Source organism: Dendropsophus ebraccatus, chromosome 3 (assembly GCF_027789765.1).
Source record: "Dendropsophus ebraccatus isolate aDenEbr1 chromosome 3, aDenEbr1.pat, whole genome shotgun sequence".
Taxonomy (NCBI): Eukaryota; Metazoa; Chordata; class Amphibia; order Anura; family Hylidae; genus Dendropsophus; species Dendropsophus ebraccatus.
Window position 1 is genome coordinate 42,616,959 of NC_091456.1, and position 20,271 is coordinate 42,637,229.

General features: G+C 43.7%; 1 gene segment (V, D, J or C); it reads right to left on the bottom strand.

Moving 5' to 3' along the window:
* Positions 1-9,001: 9,001 nt before the first annotated feature.
* Positions 9,002-18,161, bottom strand: LOC138785539 (T cell receptor delta constant-like). The segment is given in 5 exon segments: positions 9,002-9,263; positions 12,379-12,495; positions 14,047-14,103; positions 15,002-15,253; positions 17,062-18,161. Coding segments are annotated over 4 exon segments (501 nt in total).
* Positions 18,162-20,271: the final 2,110 nt, after the last annotated feature.

Consider the following 20,271-nt stretch of genomic DNA (forward strand, 5'->3'; position numbering starts at 1 on the left):
TATTGGTCAGGTCTGGTGTGGCGGTGTTGTCCATTCACAGTATGGCGGTATTGGTCATGTCTGGTATGGCGGTGTTATCCAGTCACAGTATGGCGGTATTGGTCAGGTCTGGTATGACAGTGTTATGCAGTCACAGTATGGCGGTATTGGTCAGGTCTGGTGTGGCGGTGTTATCCAGTCACGGCATGGTGGTATTGGTCAGGTCTGGTATAGCGGTGTTATCCAGTCACAGTATGGCAGTATTGGTCAGGTCTGATATGATGGTGTTATCCAGTCACAGTATGGCGGTATTGGTCAGGTCTGGTGTGGTGGTGTTACCCAGTCACAGTTTGCCGGTATTGGTCAGGTCTGGTATGGCAGTGTTATCCAGTCACAGTATTGCGGTATTGGTCAGGTCTGGTATGACAGTGTTATCCAATCACAGTATGGCGATATTGGTCAGGTCTGGTATGACAGTGTTATCCAGTCACAGTATGGCGGTATTGGTCAGGTCTGGTATGACAGTGTTATCCAGTCACAGTATGGCGGTATTGGTCAGGTCTGGTGTGGCAGTGTTATCCAGTCACAGTTTGGTATACCTGTAGTGCCCTGTATATACATGTACTGTATAGATGGAGTAGGGGGCCCTGTATATACATGTACTGTATAGATGGAGTAGGCAGTCCTGTATATACATGTACTGTATAGATGGAGTAGGGGGTCCTGTATATACATGTACTGTATAGATGGAGTAGGGGGTCCTGTATACATGTACTGTATAGATGGAGTAGGGGGCCCTGTATATACATGTACTGTATAGATGGAGTAGGGGGTCCTGTATATACATGTACTGTATAGATGGAGTAGGGGGTCCTGTATATACATATACTGTATAGATGGAGTAGGGGGCCCTGTATATACATGTACTGTATAGATGGAGTAGGGGGCCCTGTATATATATGTACTGTATAGATGGAGTAGGGGGTCCTGTATATACATGTACTGTATAGATGGAGTAGGGGGTCCTGTATATACATGTACTGTATAGATAGAGTAGGGGGTCCTGTATATACATGTACTGTATAGATGGAGTAGGGGGTCCTGTATATACATGTACTGTATAGATGGAGTAGGGGGTCCTGTATATACATGTACTGTATAGATGGAGTAGGGGGTCCTGTATATACATGTACTGTATAGATGGAGTAGGGGGTCCTGTATATACATGTACTGTATAGATGGAGTAGGGGGTCCTGTATATACATGTACTGTATAGATGGAGTAGGGGGCCCTGTATATACATGTACTGTATAGATGGAGTAGGGGGTCCTGTATATATGTACTGTATAGATGGAGTAGGGGGCCCTGTATACATGTACTGTATAGTTGGAGTAGGGGATCTACCAGTTATTACTGTGGATGTTGTGAGGCAGCTTCCCTAGCAACCATTGCTCCCTGTGAAAATGAAAGCAGTAATCCTATTGGTTGCTAAGGCTCCAACTGCCGTGTCTGCTGCAGCTAATTATATCACCTGTGTTTGCAGTGAGGAGATTTTCCCATTCATCTCTATGGGGCGCCGCTCTTCCCCCTCCCCCTCCCCTCCTGTACATCTGGCGGGGACGGGACCTTCGCAATAACCTTCCCGGGCACCCAATGTACTTGTGTGCCAAATTTGGGGTCAAACGGTTCAGGCGTTTGGAAGTCTATAGAGGACAGACAGACAGAAGGACAGACAGACAGACAGACTTTCATTTTTATGATATATATATATATATATATATATAGTATATATGTGTGTGTGTTTTTGTACTGTTTGTTGTGTTTTTTTTTTGGTATGTAGTATAACAGCCGAGGTTTCCCATAGAATCACTTCTAAAAGAATGTTCTTAGATCTGCTAGGAAAAACAAATTTTGTGGTAACTAATGTGTTTACACAGAGAGATTTATCTGACAGATCTTTAAAGCCAAAGCCAGGAACAGACTATATACAGAGAACAGGCCATAAAGGAAAGACTGAGATTTCTCCTCTTATGAAATCAATTACTGGCTTTGACTTAAAAAATCTGTCAGATAAATCTCTCTGTGTGAATGGCCAGAAAGTCTTTTTCTGTGTCTGTATAGCTGTGGTGGTGGTGGGCACAAAAACGTTGTTTTTCATAATGTTTTCTTTAGGTTCCTATTACACAACCCTGCTGTCAGTGGGAGGTTATTCCCTCCCCTCTATGACGCGGCTTTATTATAATCAATAGAGCCGCGTAATAGAAGGGCGGGGGGTTTTTCCCACTGGGGGCGGGCTGGCCCACCTCCAGTGCTTCAGCGCCGGCCCAGTACCCGTGCATAGAAGGGCACCATACACGAGAACCAGGCCGCGGTTCAAAAAACGGACCGCGGCACTGGCTTCCCCGTGACAGCACTGTCCTATCCCTGGGTCAGATTAAAGAGGATGTACCTGATGGTACATCCCTTTTAAGGATTTACTAGGCATTGCTCCCACCTAGCCAGAATCCTGCTCCACACTGATGAGGAGCAACACCCTGAAACAGCTGTCTGTGGATGGATACCTGGCCTTGGTTTTTCCCTTGTCATTACATTGACTTATAGGGCCACTTAATATGGTGGTTTTGGTGGTTTCCCTACAGGAGCCACCCCTTGGCTGGTTCCTTTCCGAAGGGATATCTGGCTAGTCCTGTGTTTCGAGACTCTTAAATGAGTCTCCACTGGCTCTTTTTTTACATTTCTCATATTCACACAGCACTTCTGAACCACAACTCAGTTATGATATTTGATCAGCAGAAACCATGTAATAACGTCTTTTATACATTATAATCTTTGGTGTATGTGGTGATTCCTCCACTGCTATCTAGCCATCTGGTTTCCTCTCACTAAAAGCCTCAAACAGTAATCTCATAACTGACTTTACCCATGGGTATGTGTGTGTGTGAGGATAGATAGATAGATAGATAGATAGATAGATAGATAGATAGATAGATATAGATATAAATATGGAATTCTGTCAATCAAGTGACAGCCCAAAGGTGGCAACCATGGTCCTCAAATGACTTGGTTTAATATAGATGCCTATTTCCACCTGGAGAATATCATTTATTTTAACATTATACTTACCAAGTGTTGGCAGTGTGGATGTACAGACTCCATTTTATGTCTATAACCATAACCTCCATCTTGTTTTCAGAATATTTCTAATAAGTTGTTTTTGTGAGATGTTTTTGTAAGTTGTTTTTGTGAGATGCTTCTGGGTTTTTGTGAGATGATCTTTGCATCACGCCAGGGAGGAGTAGCAGATGATTCCGATCAAAAAGATCTGCGGCTTGTCAGAGGAGCTAATAGACACATCCTGTTTCTCTTATCATGTATCGAAGCCTGATTATCTGACATAAAGCCATCATGAGCGCCATGAGTGCTGTGTTTCTGTTTGCACACCAATAAAGCGGAATCCTTCGGATACAGCACCCTGTGTGTTCTGTGTCATTGGTTCTGAGAGCGCTCGTATTCACATCTGACACACACATTTAGGGACTGAGGGAACATAACTTAGGGAGAATTCACCCACAGTGGAGATAAATCAAATAATTTTGCTTTCTTGCCTTCTCAGCCTTATAGACAACCCTCTATATAGTCCTCAGGTCTAATGGTATAGTGGAGAGTACTGGACCAGAATGGGGGTTGTGCGCATTATAGTCTCATGTGTCTTTATCCTCATGGACACCTGAACTTCCGCCGGTAGTGTGAGATTTACCTCTGGTCCAGCAGCAGCTCATCATGTTGGCTCCTCTTCTGCAGGTCTACGACTTGAGTGATATTGGTTGTTGGAATAATCCAGCAGTAGGTAAAACCCGAAACAAAACAGTTGGTGGTACAATCTAGGAGGGGATATGTAAGGCAATATCTGGGACAAGGATTTGCTGGGATTCTGTTTAAAATTGGAACCTCTGGGACAACTATGATACATGTATCCCCTTCTTGCCATCTGCTTTTTCTAGACTCACACGGAGTAAAACTGGTGTAATTCTGCGGTGGAGCTCTCCCACCAGCCTCCATGTCATACAGGCAGTCTATGGCGAGCCGCGCCTCTCCGCTCAAAGAATTGGCATGTCAAGCCCTCCCATAGACTGCCTGTATGACACAGAGGCTGGCGGGAGAGCTCCACCATGGAATGCTTCTTAATGGATAAAGCCAGCCCATATATTCTGTGGGTAGCCCTTATTCTGACCCTTTTTTTATTTGTTTTAGTAAACAATGGGCAGAGAACATAAAACTCCTTTGCACAAAAAGGGAAAGGAAAAACCAATTCGCAGCTCCAGATAGTCACCACAGGGGTGCAAAATATGCCCAAAAAATGTTGTTGGATGGAAATATATATTCCAAATACAGAATAAAAAATCACATACAATACCACATTAACTGGTCAGGCTGTCAAGAAGACAGTCCCTAAGTTACCTAAACCCATGTACCGTGTATTTAGGGAGAGAAAGTGCACACCAAGTACCCCATACCTTATCATACCTTAGTATTTTGTTTAATTGGGAATTTTAGTGTTCACTATTTTCTTTCATTTAGACAGCATTCGGGGTCTGGGTTGGGAGGGTGGGTTGGGTGGGTCCTCCTCGTCCTTTCTCGTCCAGAGGGGTAGCAACTCGTGCCTTGCCTTCCTTACGTTTCCAAATTCTTTGAGTAGGTGGTGCCTGACCAATATTCCTCTACTGTCTTTCCGTACATGAATATAGTAACATGGAATGTTAAGGGACTCTGTTCCCCCAATAAGCGCATGAAAATACTTTGTCATCTTAGGCGCTTGAATATAGATTTAGCAATCCTACAGGAAACACATCTAGAAGTGGGTGACTTTTACAGAATGAATAAATTATGGGTGGCACACGTACTCGGTTCTCCAGCTAGGGGAGGCAAAGCGGGAGTGCTACTCCTCCTACATAAGAGGCTAAACTGCAAAGTTCTTTCCCAATCTTCAGATCAGGATGGCAGGTACTTGAGAGTGGTGCTGTAGAGTCAAATGGGACGCCTAAGTTTGTACTGCCTATATGGACCGAATGATTCCAACACTTCTTTTTTTCGTACAGTAGAAAGTGACATCTTGTCTGATCCAGAACGGGATATCCTAGTTGCCGGAGACCTGAACATGGTTCTGGACCCCAACAAGGACCGCACGGGACGTTTGAGTAGGGTAGGCCATCGCACCAAACATGATTCTGTCTTGCCGGGTGATAGGGTATGTCGCATCAATGAAAGCTAAATCACTTAAACAATACAAGGAGACCAGTGACAGGCTTCGGGTGGCGTACACATCTTATTTAGCAAACCGTGGGGTGGAGACGGAATCTAAATGGTTTTGGAGGCAAAGAACTTATATGATCTCTGGGCGGACAGAGTAGAGCAATTTAAAGGGGACATCCAGAAAAATGATTTTTATTGTTTTGGAAATAAAGCTGGCTCGTTATTGGCGAAGCTTGACGTGTTAGTGCAACAACCTAAAGAAATAGCTGAGGCATTTGGAGAGTATTATAGGGGTCTCTACACCCAAGAACCGGTGGACATGGATAAGGGTCAGAAACTTCTGGATTCCCTCTCCTTGCCCACTCTATCTGGGGAAGACTTAGAATTTTTAAACGCGGTTACAAAGGAGGAGATAATGGGAATCATCAAATCCCTGGCAAACAAAAAGGCACCTGGTCCTGATGGGCTATCTGCCGAATTTTATAAGGCATTGCCAGAAGAAACAGCTACGGTACTGTCAACAGTATTTGAACACATTATTAGCACAGGGGTTTTCCTTCCATCGGGCAACTTAGCTTATATTAGAGTTCTGCCTAAGGCCGGTAAAGATGACACACACACAGACGCATATAGACCTATATCACTAATCAATGTAGACGTAAAAATCTTGTCTAAATTGTTGGCTAATAGACTAGCTACACTATTGCCGAAATTAATAGGCCCACATCAGGTAGGGTTTGTTCAAGGTCCTTCGGCGGTTACTAATCTGCGTTCAGTGTTAGCAGTTCAAGACTGGATAGAAACAAAAGGAAAAACTGTCCAAGGATTTCCGGCACTGCTAACACTGGACGCAGAGAAAGCCTTTGACAATCTAAATTGGAATTGGCTACATCTCGTCATGCGGAAGATGGGCATCTAGGGCTCCTTTCAAACCTATCTATCTGCCATGTATAGCTCACCTCAAGCAAAAGTTCATCTTCTAGGGCACTTGTCTGGTTCCTTCTCCCTATTTAAGGGGACCAGGCAAGGTTGCCCCCTTTCGCCGCTACTATTTGATCTGGCGTTTGAGCCACTGGCTAGACACCTTATCAAGTCTGATATATTCCGCGGCATTAAGGTTGGAGGCATTGAGGTCAAGGTCTCTTGCTTTGAAGACGACCTATTGCTGTACATGGAGTCCCCTAAAGATCACCTGGAAGGGATCCTATCTTGCCTGGCTGATTTGGGTCAATTCACAGGATATAAGATAAATGAATCTAAGAGTCAGTTACTTTTCTTGCGGGGAGTACCTGGCGAATTCATCTCCCGCGTGCCGATACCTAATCAAATACCTAGGTATTAAATTAGGTAAATTTCCATCCCAGCTTTATGCCCTGAATTATCAGCCTCTAATATCCAAGATTGTCTCTGAGTTGTCCCGATGGATGGAACTCCCACTTTCTTTGGTCGGCAGGGCGCACTTGCTGAAGATGGTGAATTTTGCTCACCTTCTGTATCCTTTACAGACAATTCCACTCCTGCTGAAGCACTCCGACCACATGAAACTGCAGTCCGCATTCATCCAATTTTTGTGGAAAAAAAGAGGCCTAGAATAGCGTATACTAAACTAGCTTTACCTAAACTTCAGGGAGGTTTACAATTACCCCTCTTAGGGGATATAATTTAGCTGCCTTGATGCGACATGCCAGGGATTGGGTCCATGAGACCAGATTCTTTTCTAATTTATCCTTAGAGCAAGCCTTAGCGGGGAATCACGAATTGGGAGGACTACTGCACTATAAATTTTCAGAGTTACCCACTACTGTGAAATCTAGTATGCTTTTGCGGGATACCATCCAGGCCTGGAAGGCGGTTCGCAAATTATATGGGCTACCGTATTGCTTGTCAAAGTATATGCCTTTAGGTAATAATGGCCTCCTCTCACCAAGTGGACACACTACTAGGCTCTCTCAGTGGGGCCTGAAAGGGATGAGAAAATTAGGGGACATGCTAAAGCCAGACACGGGATGTTTTGATCCATGGGATGTCTTATGCTCTAAATACACTTTAAGCCCGAATGGTTTCCTCATGTACGCACAAATAAAAATTTTCTGCCACTCTAGAGTCAGGGACCTTTCTAAAGCGGAGAGTCCGAACGACTTTGACGACCTTATGCAATCGGGCCAACAGGCGACGTCCATTTCTCTTCTCTATCCCACTCTCAGGAGACAAATTTAACACAAAGAAAAGGTTAATGTTTTCAAAAAGTGGGCTAGGGAACCAGGTGATGAAGACTTACCAGAAGGAATATTGAAGGGTCTAGAGGGGGTACGTAAGGCAACGGTGAATGAACAATAGCGCGAGATGTATTTCAAGATTATTCATAGGGCTACATATGCTTTTGACTTATCTTATGCTAATGCCCCGGCCCACTACCTACGTGCCTGTCCATCGTGCCAGCTCGACAGGGCAAATCTCCTGCACGGGCTCTGGTCTTGTCCTGAAGTAGAAAAGGTGTGGACCGAGGCATTTGCGTATGCCCGCAGAGTGTGGGGGGTCTCGTTGCCTTTCACTCCTCAATTCGCAATCTTTCATATTCTTACGTTGGAGACACCAGGGCTAGACCTCAATCATACTCCGTTTCATATTATTCACACATTTCTCCTGGTGGTAAAAAAAATGTCTATTGCGACATTGGCTGCAAACATCTGTACCAACACTGCATGAAATAACTGACACTATGTCCCATATACTCCACCTGGATCGTATAGAGACAGAACGGCATAAAGAAAAAGGGACAAAACACAAACAAAACACAGCAAATGGAGGGCCTTTATTGAGTATAATTTCACATCTGCAGAGATAGAAGGCCTCATGGAGGTCTTCAGGTAGCTGGAGTGGTATAATAAGGAGGCTCTGAATAATTCATTGGGCAAGCTCCAATTACCAGATAGGAGACGTACATGAGGTGTGCTTTACCTGGACGAGAGAGGACGGGGTGGGGGGGGGGAGGGGGGATAGTTGGGGGGGGGGGTGAGTTGGGAGGAGGGCATTAAGGAAAACTGTTCGTCATTTATCCTCTGATATGATGTCACATGTTTATCTAGACCTGGCATGAGCGAAATTCTCAACTCCTTGCTGTTACCTGATGTATTATTACTTTGTAGGTTTCTTCTACACCTTTGATGTACTTAGGACCTTCTGTCAGGTCTTATGCATGATAATGGCGTTATTGCTTCGTATGACATCTCATTGTCTGTTTACCAATGAAAATGTTTTTGAAAAAAAAATAGCTGCACCCAAAAGGCGGCCATGGCGAACATAAACTTGAAAGAAGTACCAGCAGCTTTCATTGTAATGATGGCCGCCAAAGTACTTTATGTTAAACAACAACCGTTATTTCATACTGAAAATAATGGTGGTGGTTTTGAGTATCAAATAACGGCCGTTGAAAAACATTGCGTGAACATAGCCTCAGGCTTTGTTACAACAACGTCTTTTTAGGTAAAATAATGGTCTTTATTTTACAATGACAGCTGTAAATTATGATGATGATCAATATTTATGACTGGAATTATAAAATAATGGCCGTTATTTAGCCTAAAAAGATCTTGTAGAAACATAATGGGGGAGACTTATAAAACATGGCGTAAAGTGAGACTGGCTCAGTTGCCCCTAGCAACCAATCAGATTCCACCTTTTATTCCTCACAGACTCTGGAAAATGAAAGGTGGAATCTGATTGGTTGCTAGGGGTAACTGAGCCAGTCTTACTTTGCACAATGTTTGATAAATCTCCCCCAAGATACATTTTTCTGTTAGTTCTGATAAATCGTTCCAATGAAGAAAGAGTAATATAGTATATTTCTTATAATAAACTAAATAAATGAAACATTGAATATAATTCTAGAAATAATATATAGGGGGATTTGCTTTTAACATTCAGTCCAGAAGAAGAAAATGATTTTATTTCTCTGTTAGTTGAAAAATGGAGATGGTTATAGTAATGGAGATTACAGCCCAGGTACAATACATCTTCACTTGCTGCGCTGCTTTCTGTAAGAAGAGAAAAATCATATAAAGTATGGTGAACGCAACAACTGCATTCTCCAAACCCTCCTGTTGTATACTATAGTATATATTTATAGCACATCTATATATGTTTGAGGATGTTTTTTGGACAGTCGTCATTTAATGCCAAAAGATGGCCGCCAATAATGTGATCATTATTTGCTGTTGTAATTATCAAAAGACGGCTGTCTTTTGGCGTAAAATGATGGTTTGTCCACAAATAACGTCTGTCATTTCAACGCTTAAAGAGGACCTGTCACCCCCTGTGCCGGGTCAGAGCCCGGCCGACCCCCCCGCTAGAGCCCCTTATACTCACCCTTATACTCACCTCATTCCCACAGTCCCACTTCTTCAGCCGGTCCCGGGACGGAGATATCACCGTGGGAAGCCCAGTGCGCGCGCTGCTGAGGTGAGTCCGACGCTGCTGAGGTGAGTCCAACGCCCATAGAGAATGACGGCTCCATTCATTCTCTATGAGCGTTGGATTCATCTCAGCAGCGCGTGTTCCAGGCTTCATACAGTGATATCTCCGTTCCCAGACCGGCTCCAGGAACGGGACTTCGGCAAGGTGGGTATAAGGGGCTCTAGCGGGGGGTCGGCCAGGCTCTGACCCAGCATAGGGGGTGACAGGTTCCCTTTAAAGGAACCCGTCAAAAGAATTTAGGGCCCTCAAATTATCCAGAATGGTAACAGCCTGACAATAATGTCTTTATATATTCTGGCTGATGTAGAAACAGAACACACTGAAAACAGTATGCACTATATATAAATGACCTAAAAAGACCCTGGATGATCCGCCTCCATGTGTTATATGTTATAATGGCTTCTTCTGTGTGGAATCTCACAGCTTTTTATGTGATTCCATACAGTAAACAACCATAAACCAAGATGTATACAGTCTATGAGCCTATAGAGCTTTCCTAGTACAAATGTGAATATACACTTAAGGCGCAGTGTGAAAGGTGCCTTAGTAATCTGGTTTATCTTAGTGATCTGGTTTATCACCCGCGTCTGACATGGCATGTGAATGCTGCTAAAGTAGAGAAAATCAAGCAAATAGGTGTCCATGCTCTTTTCTTCCATTGCTCTTGAGATTACAATTGTTGAATGTTTAATGCGTTCACACTTACAGGATCTGCAGCAGATTTGATTTGCTTAGAATGTCCAACTTCAAATCTGCGCCATCAGATCTCCTGCGGATCCTGTATGTGTGAATGCAGCCTAAAGGGGAATTATCAGCAGCTTAGACGAATCTAACCTGCTGATATGTCCCTACTGCCCAGGAGGCGCAGAGGAGGAAGGTATGTCTCTTACCCTTCTGCTCTGCGCCGTTCCGGTGCAGTTAGTAGTTTGCTCCATGGTGTGGTAAAACCATTAGTAGCACTGGGGCACATGTTAGGAGCACTGCCCATCGCCATAGGGCTGATCCGGCCTTGCCCCAGCTGGCCCACTCCATTGATTATAATCAGAGAGGGGGGGATAGGCGCTATGGCATACTCTTAGACATACATTCCTCCTTGGCTTCTTCTGTGCAGTAGGAACATATCAGCTGGTTAGATTCATCTATCCTGCTGATAGTTCCCCTTTAAGGTTATGTTCACACTATGTATAACACCGGCCGTTCTGTGACCTGGCCGGATCACATAACGGCCGGTGTTACTAAAGATCATCCCTGATGATCTTCACTTGTATTGAATTCTGATGCGAACACTGATGTGCCAGCATCCCAATTCACCGCTGCATCGGAGCCGCACGCTCCATTGTGTGAACTGACAAACTGACCGCTATTGAATGAATAGTGGCCACAGAAAACTGACATGTTAGTTTTTTGCATTTTCATGTTTTTCATTCACATACAAAGTATGTGTTGTATAAATCACGGCCGTTGTTGCAATTTGCAACAACGGACGAGATTTATACAACACATACGTTGTGTGAACATGGCCTAATACTGTAGCAGAGCACCACCAAACACTTCTAATATTCCTAGACACTACCTAGTTGCTGTCCATTTACCCCACATGGCTTGCTGATTTTTGTAGGCTGCAGCAGTGCCGGCTCTTACAATTTGTGACCTTGAGTGTCCAACATTACGCAATGAAGGGAGCCAATTGCTTTTGGACATTCATTGTGTATGCCCCGGGGCTGGAGGATAAGCTGTAATTTTTTAAAACTCAGATAACCCTTCTATAACTACTTTTTTCTACATTTATTTACAAAACTGCTTTAGTTGCTACAACTGGTCATGGACGGCTGTTTGTAATTCACTTCTATTTCAAAATCTCAATTTTTACAGTACTTATTAGCTGCTGTATGTCCTACAAAAAGTGATGTTTTCTTTCCAATATGACACAGTGCTTTCTGCTGCCACCTTTGTCTGTGACAGGAACTGTCCAGAGCAGCAGCATATCCCCATAAGAAACCTCTCCTGCTCTCCAGACTGGTCATAGAATGCTGTTTGTTTCTTAACCCTTTCACGACCATGGGTCATTGATGCATCAATGCCCAGGTCGTTTTAGGACATCAGCTTATGGGATCATAATGATGCCATAAGCTGATGTCCCTGTGTCTGCCCCCTCTCCTCTGTCCCCTGACGCTGTTACAATCTTGTGACAGTGGCAGGGGAGAAAGGGGAGGGGGAAGAGCTCAAGGGCACTCCTCGCGCGCTCAGCCTTCCCTTCCTCCCCCCGCCGGCCTCCGTAGCCAGGAAACTGGAAGCCTGAGACTTCCGGTTTCCATGGCTACCATCGGGGCTCTGCGATCAATTCGCAGAGCCCCGATGGACAGCGGATAGAGAATTCTCTGTCAGAAGCTCTATAGATGCTGCGGTTGTGCTGACTGCAGTATCTATAGGGTTAACTCTGAGCACTGGAGCGCAGCTCCAGTGCTGAGAGTTGCAGTGGGTCCCTGGCTATCACTGACAGCCGAGACCTGCCGGGGATGACGCAGGCGCAGTTACTGCGCCTGTGTCATCCTGCGGCATAAATTAACATTGCTGCAGCATCGGCATAGGCTTAGGCTGCAGCAACGTTAATTTACAGTGCAGCGGCAGGAGAGGGTTAATGTAAATGGTTAGTTACTCATATGACGGGGTTCTCACCTCACATTATGAAGATCTTTGCACTCAGCAGAAGGTTGAAAGCCAGAATTTTGGCAAACAATGCCCTCATCCCCAGCACAGTTAAGGAGAGCAGATTGATTTGTTCAGTGCTTTGAGCTGAAAGACAGAAAAGTGTTTAGTGAATATAAGAGCAATATAAGAACTGTCATGGATCAATATAAACCTGGTATTACTTTTTTAAAAAGTGGAGTAAGATACCTTTTTAGGTAATTTTATGTTTAAGCCATGTTCACATGGTGTAAGACACTGGCTGTTCTGTGACCCGGCCGGGTCACAGAGCGGCTGGTGTCAGGGAAGATCATCCCGGGCGGTACTGCAGTACCGGCTGAATGATCTTCACTTCTGATGAATTGGGATGTGGGCTCATCCATGCTCGCCCACATCCCAATTCACTACTGCACACAATGGAGCGTGCAGCCAGAGCCTAAAGGGGTACTCCAGCGGGGGGGGCACTTTTTAGCTGGGACCAGGGAACTGGTGGCCGAGGGAAAAGACGTCCACTCACCTCCCTGGTTCCAGCGGCGGGTCCTGCATCGCGGCGCCCCGGTGCCCGGCCGCTTCCGGGTGTCTGACGCGGGCCCGAGACGTGACGTCTCAGGTCCGCTCAGCCACTCAGTGAAGGAGGCGGGATCCGTTTCAAGTCCGCTCAGATCCCACCTCTGTCACTGAGTGGCTGACGTCACGTCACGTCTCAGGCCCGCGTCAGACAACCGGAAGCGGCCGGGAACCGTCATTATCGAACCAAAATAAGACGTGATGGGTTGCTTTGCGTATGCTATTGTTGCTTGGTTAAACTTTGTGCTGTATATTGTATATCTAGTGTACCTGTCACAATATACTAGAAATAAAATGAACAGCACTTCTTATTTCAACTAAAACCAGGAGTAGATTGAAAAAAGAGAAAATGTGCAAATTTTTCCATTGTAATTTCGCCCTGTCAGTTCCTCTCCTGGTGTTGGTTGAAAAAAAAAAAGACTGACAAAAAGACTGATGGAAATACTATGTGTGAACATAGCCTAAAAGAAGCTTTACCAAGTGGAATCTGATGAGTCCTGATGACTTTATTCCACTTTAACCAATTTTAGCAAGAGGTTAAAGGGAATCTGTCACTAGGTTTATGCTGACTGAGGGCAGCATAAAATAGTGACAGAAATGCTGAACAAATTGGTGTATTACTTCATTCTGGTTAGCCGTTCTCCCAATATGCTGGAGAATAGGATTCTTGCCACACCCCTCCTCCCACCCTTCGGCTGAAGATTGAAAGTTGGCTGCCTATACACAGCATGGATAGATAACTGCCAATTAGCAGCTTGTGGGTGCAGTTTTCTGCTTCTCATGAATATTGAGGACTACTGGGCTCAAGCATATAAAGGAGAGGACTGCTAATTGTCCATGTTATTCAGGAGGATATGTCCCAGTTAACTGCACAAAACAATCTAAGTAATACATCATTCTATTCAGCTTCTCTGCCACTAGTTCATGCTACCCATAGATAGGACAGCATAAACCTACTAACAGAATCTCTTTAAGGTAAGAGCTAAGGTACAGAAAGTGATGTGAACATTGCTAGACTATTTAGTATGTACTGTAATAGCAAAATATGGCAGCTTTATTTACTGAGCTTACCATGTATAATGTATTACTGACCTCCGGTGTTGTCTGTCCTCACACATTGGCTGTCTGTAGATTCTTCTTCCTCTTCACCTGATTTTAAAACAAATTAGTAAAAACTGTTAAAGCAGATACTGCACCTCAGGTCTCCAGGGCACTTGGCCTATTCTTGTGTTTCCCCTTCTATTTTCCAACATGTGAATTGTGGCATGATATTTCTCGTCTTTACATGGTTGGGAACATTAAGGCTATATTCACTCGCAGTAAGATGAAAGCTAAAAACAACAGTAAAATCTATGGAAAAACACATGTAGTAAGAAGCAAAGATGCGGCACTCACCAAGTCCAATTCTGAAAAAACTTTATTTCATCAACTCAGTCACAGAATGGATAGTAGAAGGCAACTGAGTTGCTGGATGTTTTTTGGATTTGGACTCGGTGAGTGCCGCATCTTTAGTTCCCTCTATGTCCACACAAGTCTTTTTTTGGCCTCCTGGGCCCAAATTACGGTCTGTATTGTACAAGAAACAGTTGTCATTACTAAATAACTGATGGAACATAGGATATCTCCTTACTACACGGGATCTGCAGATGTTTATATGCTGAGCACCACTGAAGTGGAAAAAGTGGAACCGCAATTGAGCAGCTAGATCTTCCTCCCATTCGACAGATGGGATAGAATGTTGGTTGTAACATAGTGCCAAGATTGTTACTTATTTGGAAGGAGACAGCCTGACTACCCCCTGGAATTCCAGGATACAGCCTATTACCTAGACTGTATGACGGAATTCCAGGCGGTACTCGGGCTGTCTCCTCCTTCCCCACGGAACGGGAAGGCATCAGGAATCAAATACTGCAGGTTTGAGAGTGTTCGTGTTCGATCGAACCTGCAAAATCCCAATGTTCGATCATCTCTAGTGTTTAGCAGAACCGGAATTAATACAACAATAAATTATTTTGGAAAATCTGAAATTATAATTTTTTTTTTTCACCTTTGGAAGTTGTAATCCTGCTCTGCTTCTGCTTGACTTCACATGTAAAATCATCTGTCTTCCCGTTCCGAACACTGACCGCACTGTACAATCCCTCCTTAGACAAGAATGTACTAACATTTTCTTGTTTTATGTTATTAAGATAAATTTCCACATTCTTAGGGTAGAAATCTTTTGCCAGGCAGGCGATGGCGGAGACGTCTCCTTCAGTCTTCAGCCCAAATACTTGAGGAACTGTGGTAAGTCTCTCTTCTGGAAAAACACAAAGGAAAAAGATCTATTCAGAAATGATACTTAAGGTCCTTTTACATGGGCAGATTATCAGCCAGGAGCATTGCTAAAACACTTCTGCGGCCAATAATCGGCCAGTGTAAAAAGTGACAGCGATCATCTAAGGACCTGATCCTCCGCTGATCGTGTCTTTTGAACAAGCTTTTTTTTTTTTTTTGCATTCCAAAGATTTTTATTTATATACAGTGGTACCTTGGTTTAAGAGTAACTTGGATTGAGAGCGTTTTGCAAGAAGAGCTCCCTGTACTGGGTGGGAAGGGAGTGAGGGAGGGGCATGATCTGCATAGCGTGGTCTACAGCCCTGTACTCTGACCCAGGAAGTCTTCCTTACCGTTAAAATCATAGCAGATCCACTTCAGGCTGGGGCTTGCATCAGGGGACAGGACTGTGGAGGTAATCTCTCCATAGCTGTAACCCCTCTCTCTCTGGACAGAGACTGCTGCTATACTGTGTCCACTTATGCCCAGCTTGCTTCTTCCTCCAGTCTCTGTCAGCCCTTGTGTTTCCCATCCTCACCATTACTGCACTCAGCTATACACACTGCTGCTATAATGTGTCTGCACTTACACTCAGCTATACACTCTGGTGCTATAATCTGCCTATGCTTACACTCAGCTATACAATCTGCTGCTATAATGTGCCTGCACTCACACTCAGCTATACAAACTGCTGATATAATCTGGCTGTGCTTACACTCAGCTATACACACTGCTGCTATAATGTGCCTGCACTTACACTCAGCTATACACACTGCTGCTATAATGTGCCTGCACTTACACTCAGCTATACACACTTCTGCTATAATGTGCCCGCACTCACACTCAGCTATACACACTGCTGTATAGAAAAGTTTCTGTCACTGTCCTCCTGTACAGCTCTGTGATTCTTACTTCCTGGTTGGTCTGTGCTAAACACACCCCTTCCCATTGCTGTCATGTGACCACACAGACCTCCGACAGCAACCCTGCTTCTCTATTCTAGCCCGTTGTACTATGATCCTGCATTTTGGGGATCTGCAGCTCCACCCTGTATCTACAAACTGTGGCTGTTTTTTCATTCTTATTAGGGATGGTCCGAACCGAGTTCGGTTCGGGTTCGTACGAACCCAAACCCTTGGTAATGATTCCCGTAGGAGGACCACCTGGAAAACTGGGATACAGCCATAACCATAGGCTGTATCCCAGTTTTCCAGGCGTTACTCCCGCTGTATCCACCCGCTCCACGGAGACTGCAGACAGCGGGAATCTGCTGCCGAGCGTTCGGGTTCATACGAACCCAAACCTCGGCAGGTTCGGACCATCCCTAATTCTTATGCATTTACTTTACATAATACACAACATGCTGATCGCTATACTGTACAGTAATTTATAATATGACATATCCAGCTTTCTAAATGTTTGTTTCATTTGTTTTACCTGTTATTCATTATAAAAAAATCATTATTTTTGGGGTGTGGAACAAATTGTCTGCATTTCAATAAATCCTTATGGGAAAATTTGCTTTGGTTTAAGAGTGGATTTGGATTACAAGCACGGTCCATTATCCTTGTAATCCAAGGCTCCATTGTCTATAAAAAAAAAAAAAAGACAAAGGAAAGTATGGAAAAGGGACATAGAAAATAAAAGGGGTAGGGATGGTAAGGGGGTCAGGAACAAAATTCCTGACGCAGCCAGTATTACAAAGTGAATATAACAGACATATGGTTAGAGCAAAGTAGCTCACATAACACAGTACATTTGTTGCTCACTATTAGTGACTTTTTTTTTTACTTTTATTAGTGCAGGTGTCTGTGTACATGATAGATGAACTGTTACAGTATCTGCATTGTGGAGAGGAAGCTTTCATGTGGTCACCTGATCATCATCCTGTGAAATGGATGTGGAAAAGAGATTTGTGCATACGTTAAATTTACTGTATACAGAAGAAAAAAGCCAATAGTATTTGGATATACTATATGAAAATGTAAGCAGCTGTGCGACACTACATCGTACTGTAACAGCATATGCTTTTATTTCACCACTCACTGCTGCCATTCTAACATGCAAACAATTAATCACATTGGAATTACATTGCGAGGGTCCCGAAGAGTGACAGGGGGAGCTCCCTCCCTCTGTCAACCCTATAGATGTAGTAGTCAGTAATGACCGTGGCATCTATTAAACTGCCAAGTTTCATCTGCTGCGACAGGAGTGTGGCTGTGGCTGCCAGCAATTCTGTAGGATCCGTTTCTAAGACTATGGAATCACAGAGATGTCATGTCATGGTACATAAAAAACACTGCACCACATGATGAACCAGTAAATCAGTTTGCCTTAAGGGGTTAAAATACTAATATTGTCTTTTATCAAGTTAGGCTATGTTCACACAAAGTATTACAACGTCCGTTGCATAGCAATGTTTCTATTAGATGGGGTCCAAAGACGGGCTACAAAAATGGTGGAGGGTGTGAGGCATAAACCATATCAGGAAAGACTTAAGGATTTGAATCTGTATAGTCTGGAGGAAAGAAGGGAAAGGGGGGACATGATTGAAACCTTTAAGTAGGTTAAAGGACTAAATAAGGTTCAAGAGGGGAGGGTTTTTAGTAAAAAACTGAGCTCAAGAACAAGAGGAGACAGTGAGAGGTTAGTTGGGGGAAAGATCAGAAGCAATGTGACAAAATATTATTTTACTGAAAGAGTAGTAGATACCTGGAACAAACTTCCAGCAGAGGCGGTTGGTAAATCTACAATAACAGAATGTAAACCTGCCTGGGATAAACATACATCTATCCTAAGATAATAAAAGAAAATACTAAAAGGGCAGACTAGGTGGACCCAGTGGTCTTTTTCTGCCGACAATCTTCTATGTTTCTATGTTATACTGCCACATGCCGGTCGGCGTTTGCTGCTTTCCTGCAGCCGATACTGCTGTATCGGCTGCAGGAACATTTTCTTTTTAGAATTGAATTGAGGGCACTATTGGGCGTGCCTGCAATTCAATTAACAATTGTAAAGTACGACCGCTATCTCTGGAAATAATAGGCATGTTCATTATTTTAGCACCCCTTCATTATTTTAGCACCCCTTCATTATTTTAGCACCCCTTCTAAAGAACGGATGGTAAAATAACGATGTTGGAACACATTGTATTGAATTCAATGCAATGCCAGCGCCGCAGAAAACAACGGACGCTGATTTCATTGTAATCTTTCCTGGAAAACAACAGTGTGTGAACTTAGCCTTATGGTGATTTTTGAACTAACTAGTTTATAGCAATTCTCTAAATGTGTCAAAGAAAAAAAAAATTTTAAGGAAAAAATTAAGTTTTTTGAGTAATAGTAATAAAAGTGAAAACCACATAGACTTAAACAAATAGAACCGTAAACTAGTACTCCTCGATAACTTCAACCCTTTCTTCAGGCTAAAAAATATATAATAAATGTTTCCAACAAAAAACATAAAGTGAAAATAAATTGAACACAAATGATAAATACAAATAACAACTTTCACTTACTTGGCAGGACATAAAGTTGTGTTCCAGTTCCTATTATCAGTCCACCGGTTTCATGCCCTGTATACACTATGAAACATGCCCTTTCAAAAACTATTGCAAAGTAAATGTTTCCTGTATGAAGGTGGGATCTTTAACCCTATTATGCCAAGCCAAAAGCTTTTAATTGGAGATTGGACATGTACATTACTGAGGTAGTCCGGATCTTCCCGTTAAAAGAAAGAAAATAAAGAGGAAGAAAAAAAGAGGAAAATAAATAACACATACTTACCTCTCCAATATTGTCAATATTGATCCCCATTGAAGTCAGTGCAAACAACAGCCATTAGTTCAAATAATGCAAATAATAGGGCGTAAATGTAAGCCCTGCCGGGGGGGCCACACTGTAGGGCGGCCCCAGGAGCTGAGCTCGCTTCATAGCGGGTGAGGACCAGCTGCTATCAGCAGCCTCACCCTCACCCTCAATGGCGGGCCCCCGCAATCCCGCGCCTGCTGATCACTAACCCTTTAAAAGCCGTGATTGTGGCGTTTAAGTTTAAGTGACAGGAGCATCTCCTGTCACTTACAGATCGGCAGGCTCTATCAGAAGATCGCCGATAATACTGATCCCTGCTATGCTATGGCATAGCAGGGATAAGTGTACACAATCCAATGAATGTATGTGATAGTTCCCTAGGGGGACTATAAAAGTGTAAATAAATAAATAATTGTTTTACAAAATGCCCCAAAGCCCCTCCCCCAATAAAAGTCTAACCCCCTTCCCATCTATATCATAAAAATCAAAGTCTGTCTGTCTGTCTGTCTGTCCTTCTGTCTGTCTGTCTGTCTGTCCTCTATAGACTTCCAAACGCCTGAACAGTTTGACCCCAAATTTGGCACACAGATACATTGGGTGCCCGGGAAGGTTATTGCGAAGGTCCCGTCCCCGCCAGATGTACAGGAGGGGAGGGGGAGGGAAAAGAGCGGCGCCTCATAGAGATGAATGGGAAAATCTTCTCACTGCAAACACAGGTGATATAATTAGCTGCAGCAGACACGGCAGTTGGAGCCTTAGCAACCAATAGGATTACTGCTTTCATTTTCACAGGGAGCAATGGTTGCTAGGGAAGCTGCTTCACAACATCCACAGTAATAACTGGTAGACCCCCTACTCCATCTATACAGTACATGTATATACAGGACCCCCTACTCCATCTATACAGTACATGTATATACAGGACCCCCTACTCCATCTATACAGTACATATATATACAGGACCCCCTACTCCATCTATACAGTACATGTATATACAGGACCCCCTACTCCATCCATACAGTACATGTATATACAGGACCCCCTACTCCATCTATACAGTACATGTATATACAGGACCCTCTACTCCATCTATACAGTACATGTATATACAGGGCCCCCTACTCCATCTATACAGTACATATATATACAGGACCCCCTACTTCATCTATACAGTACATGTATATACAGGACC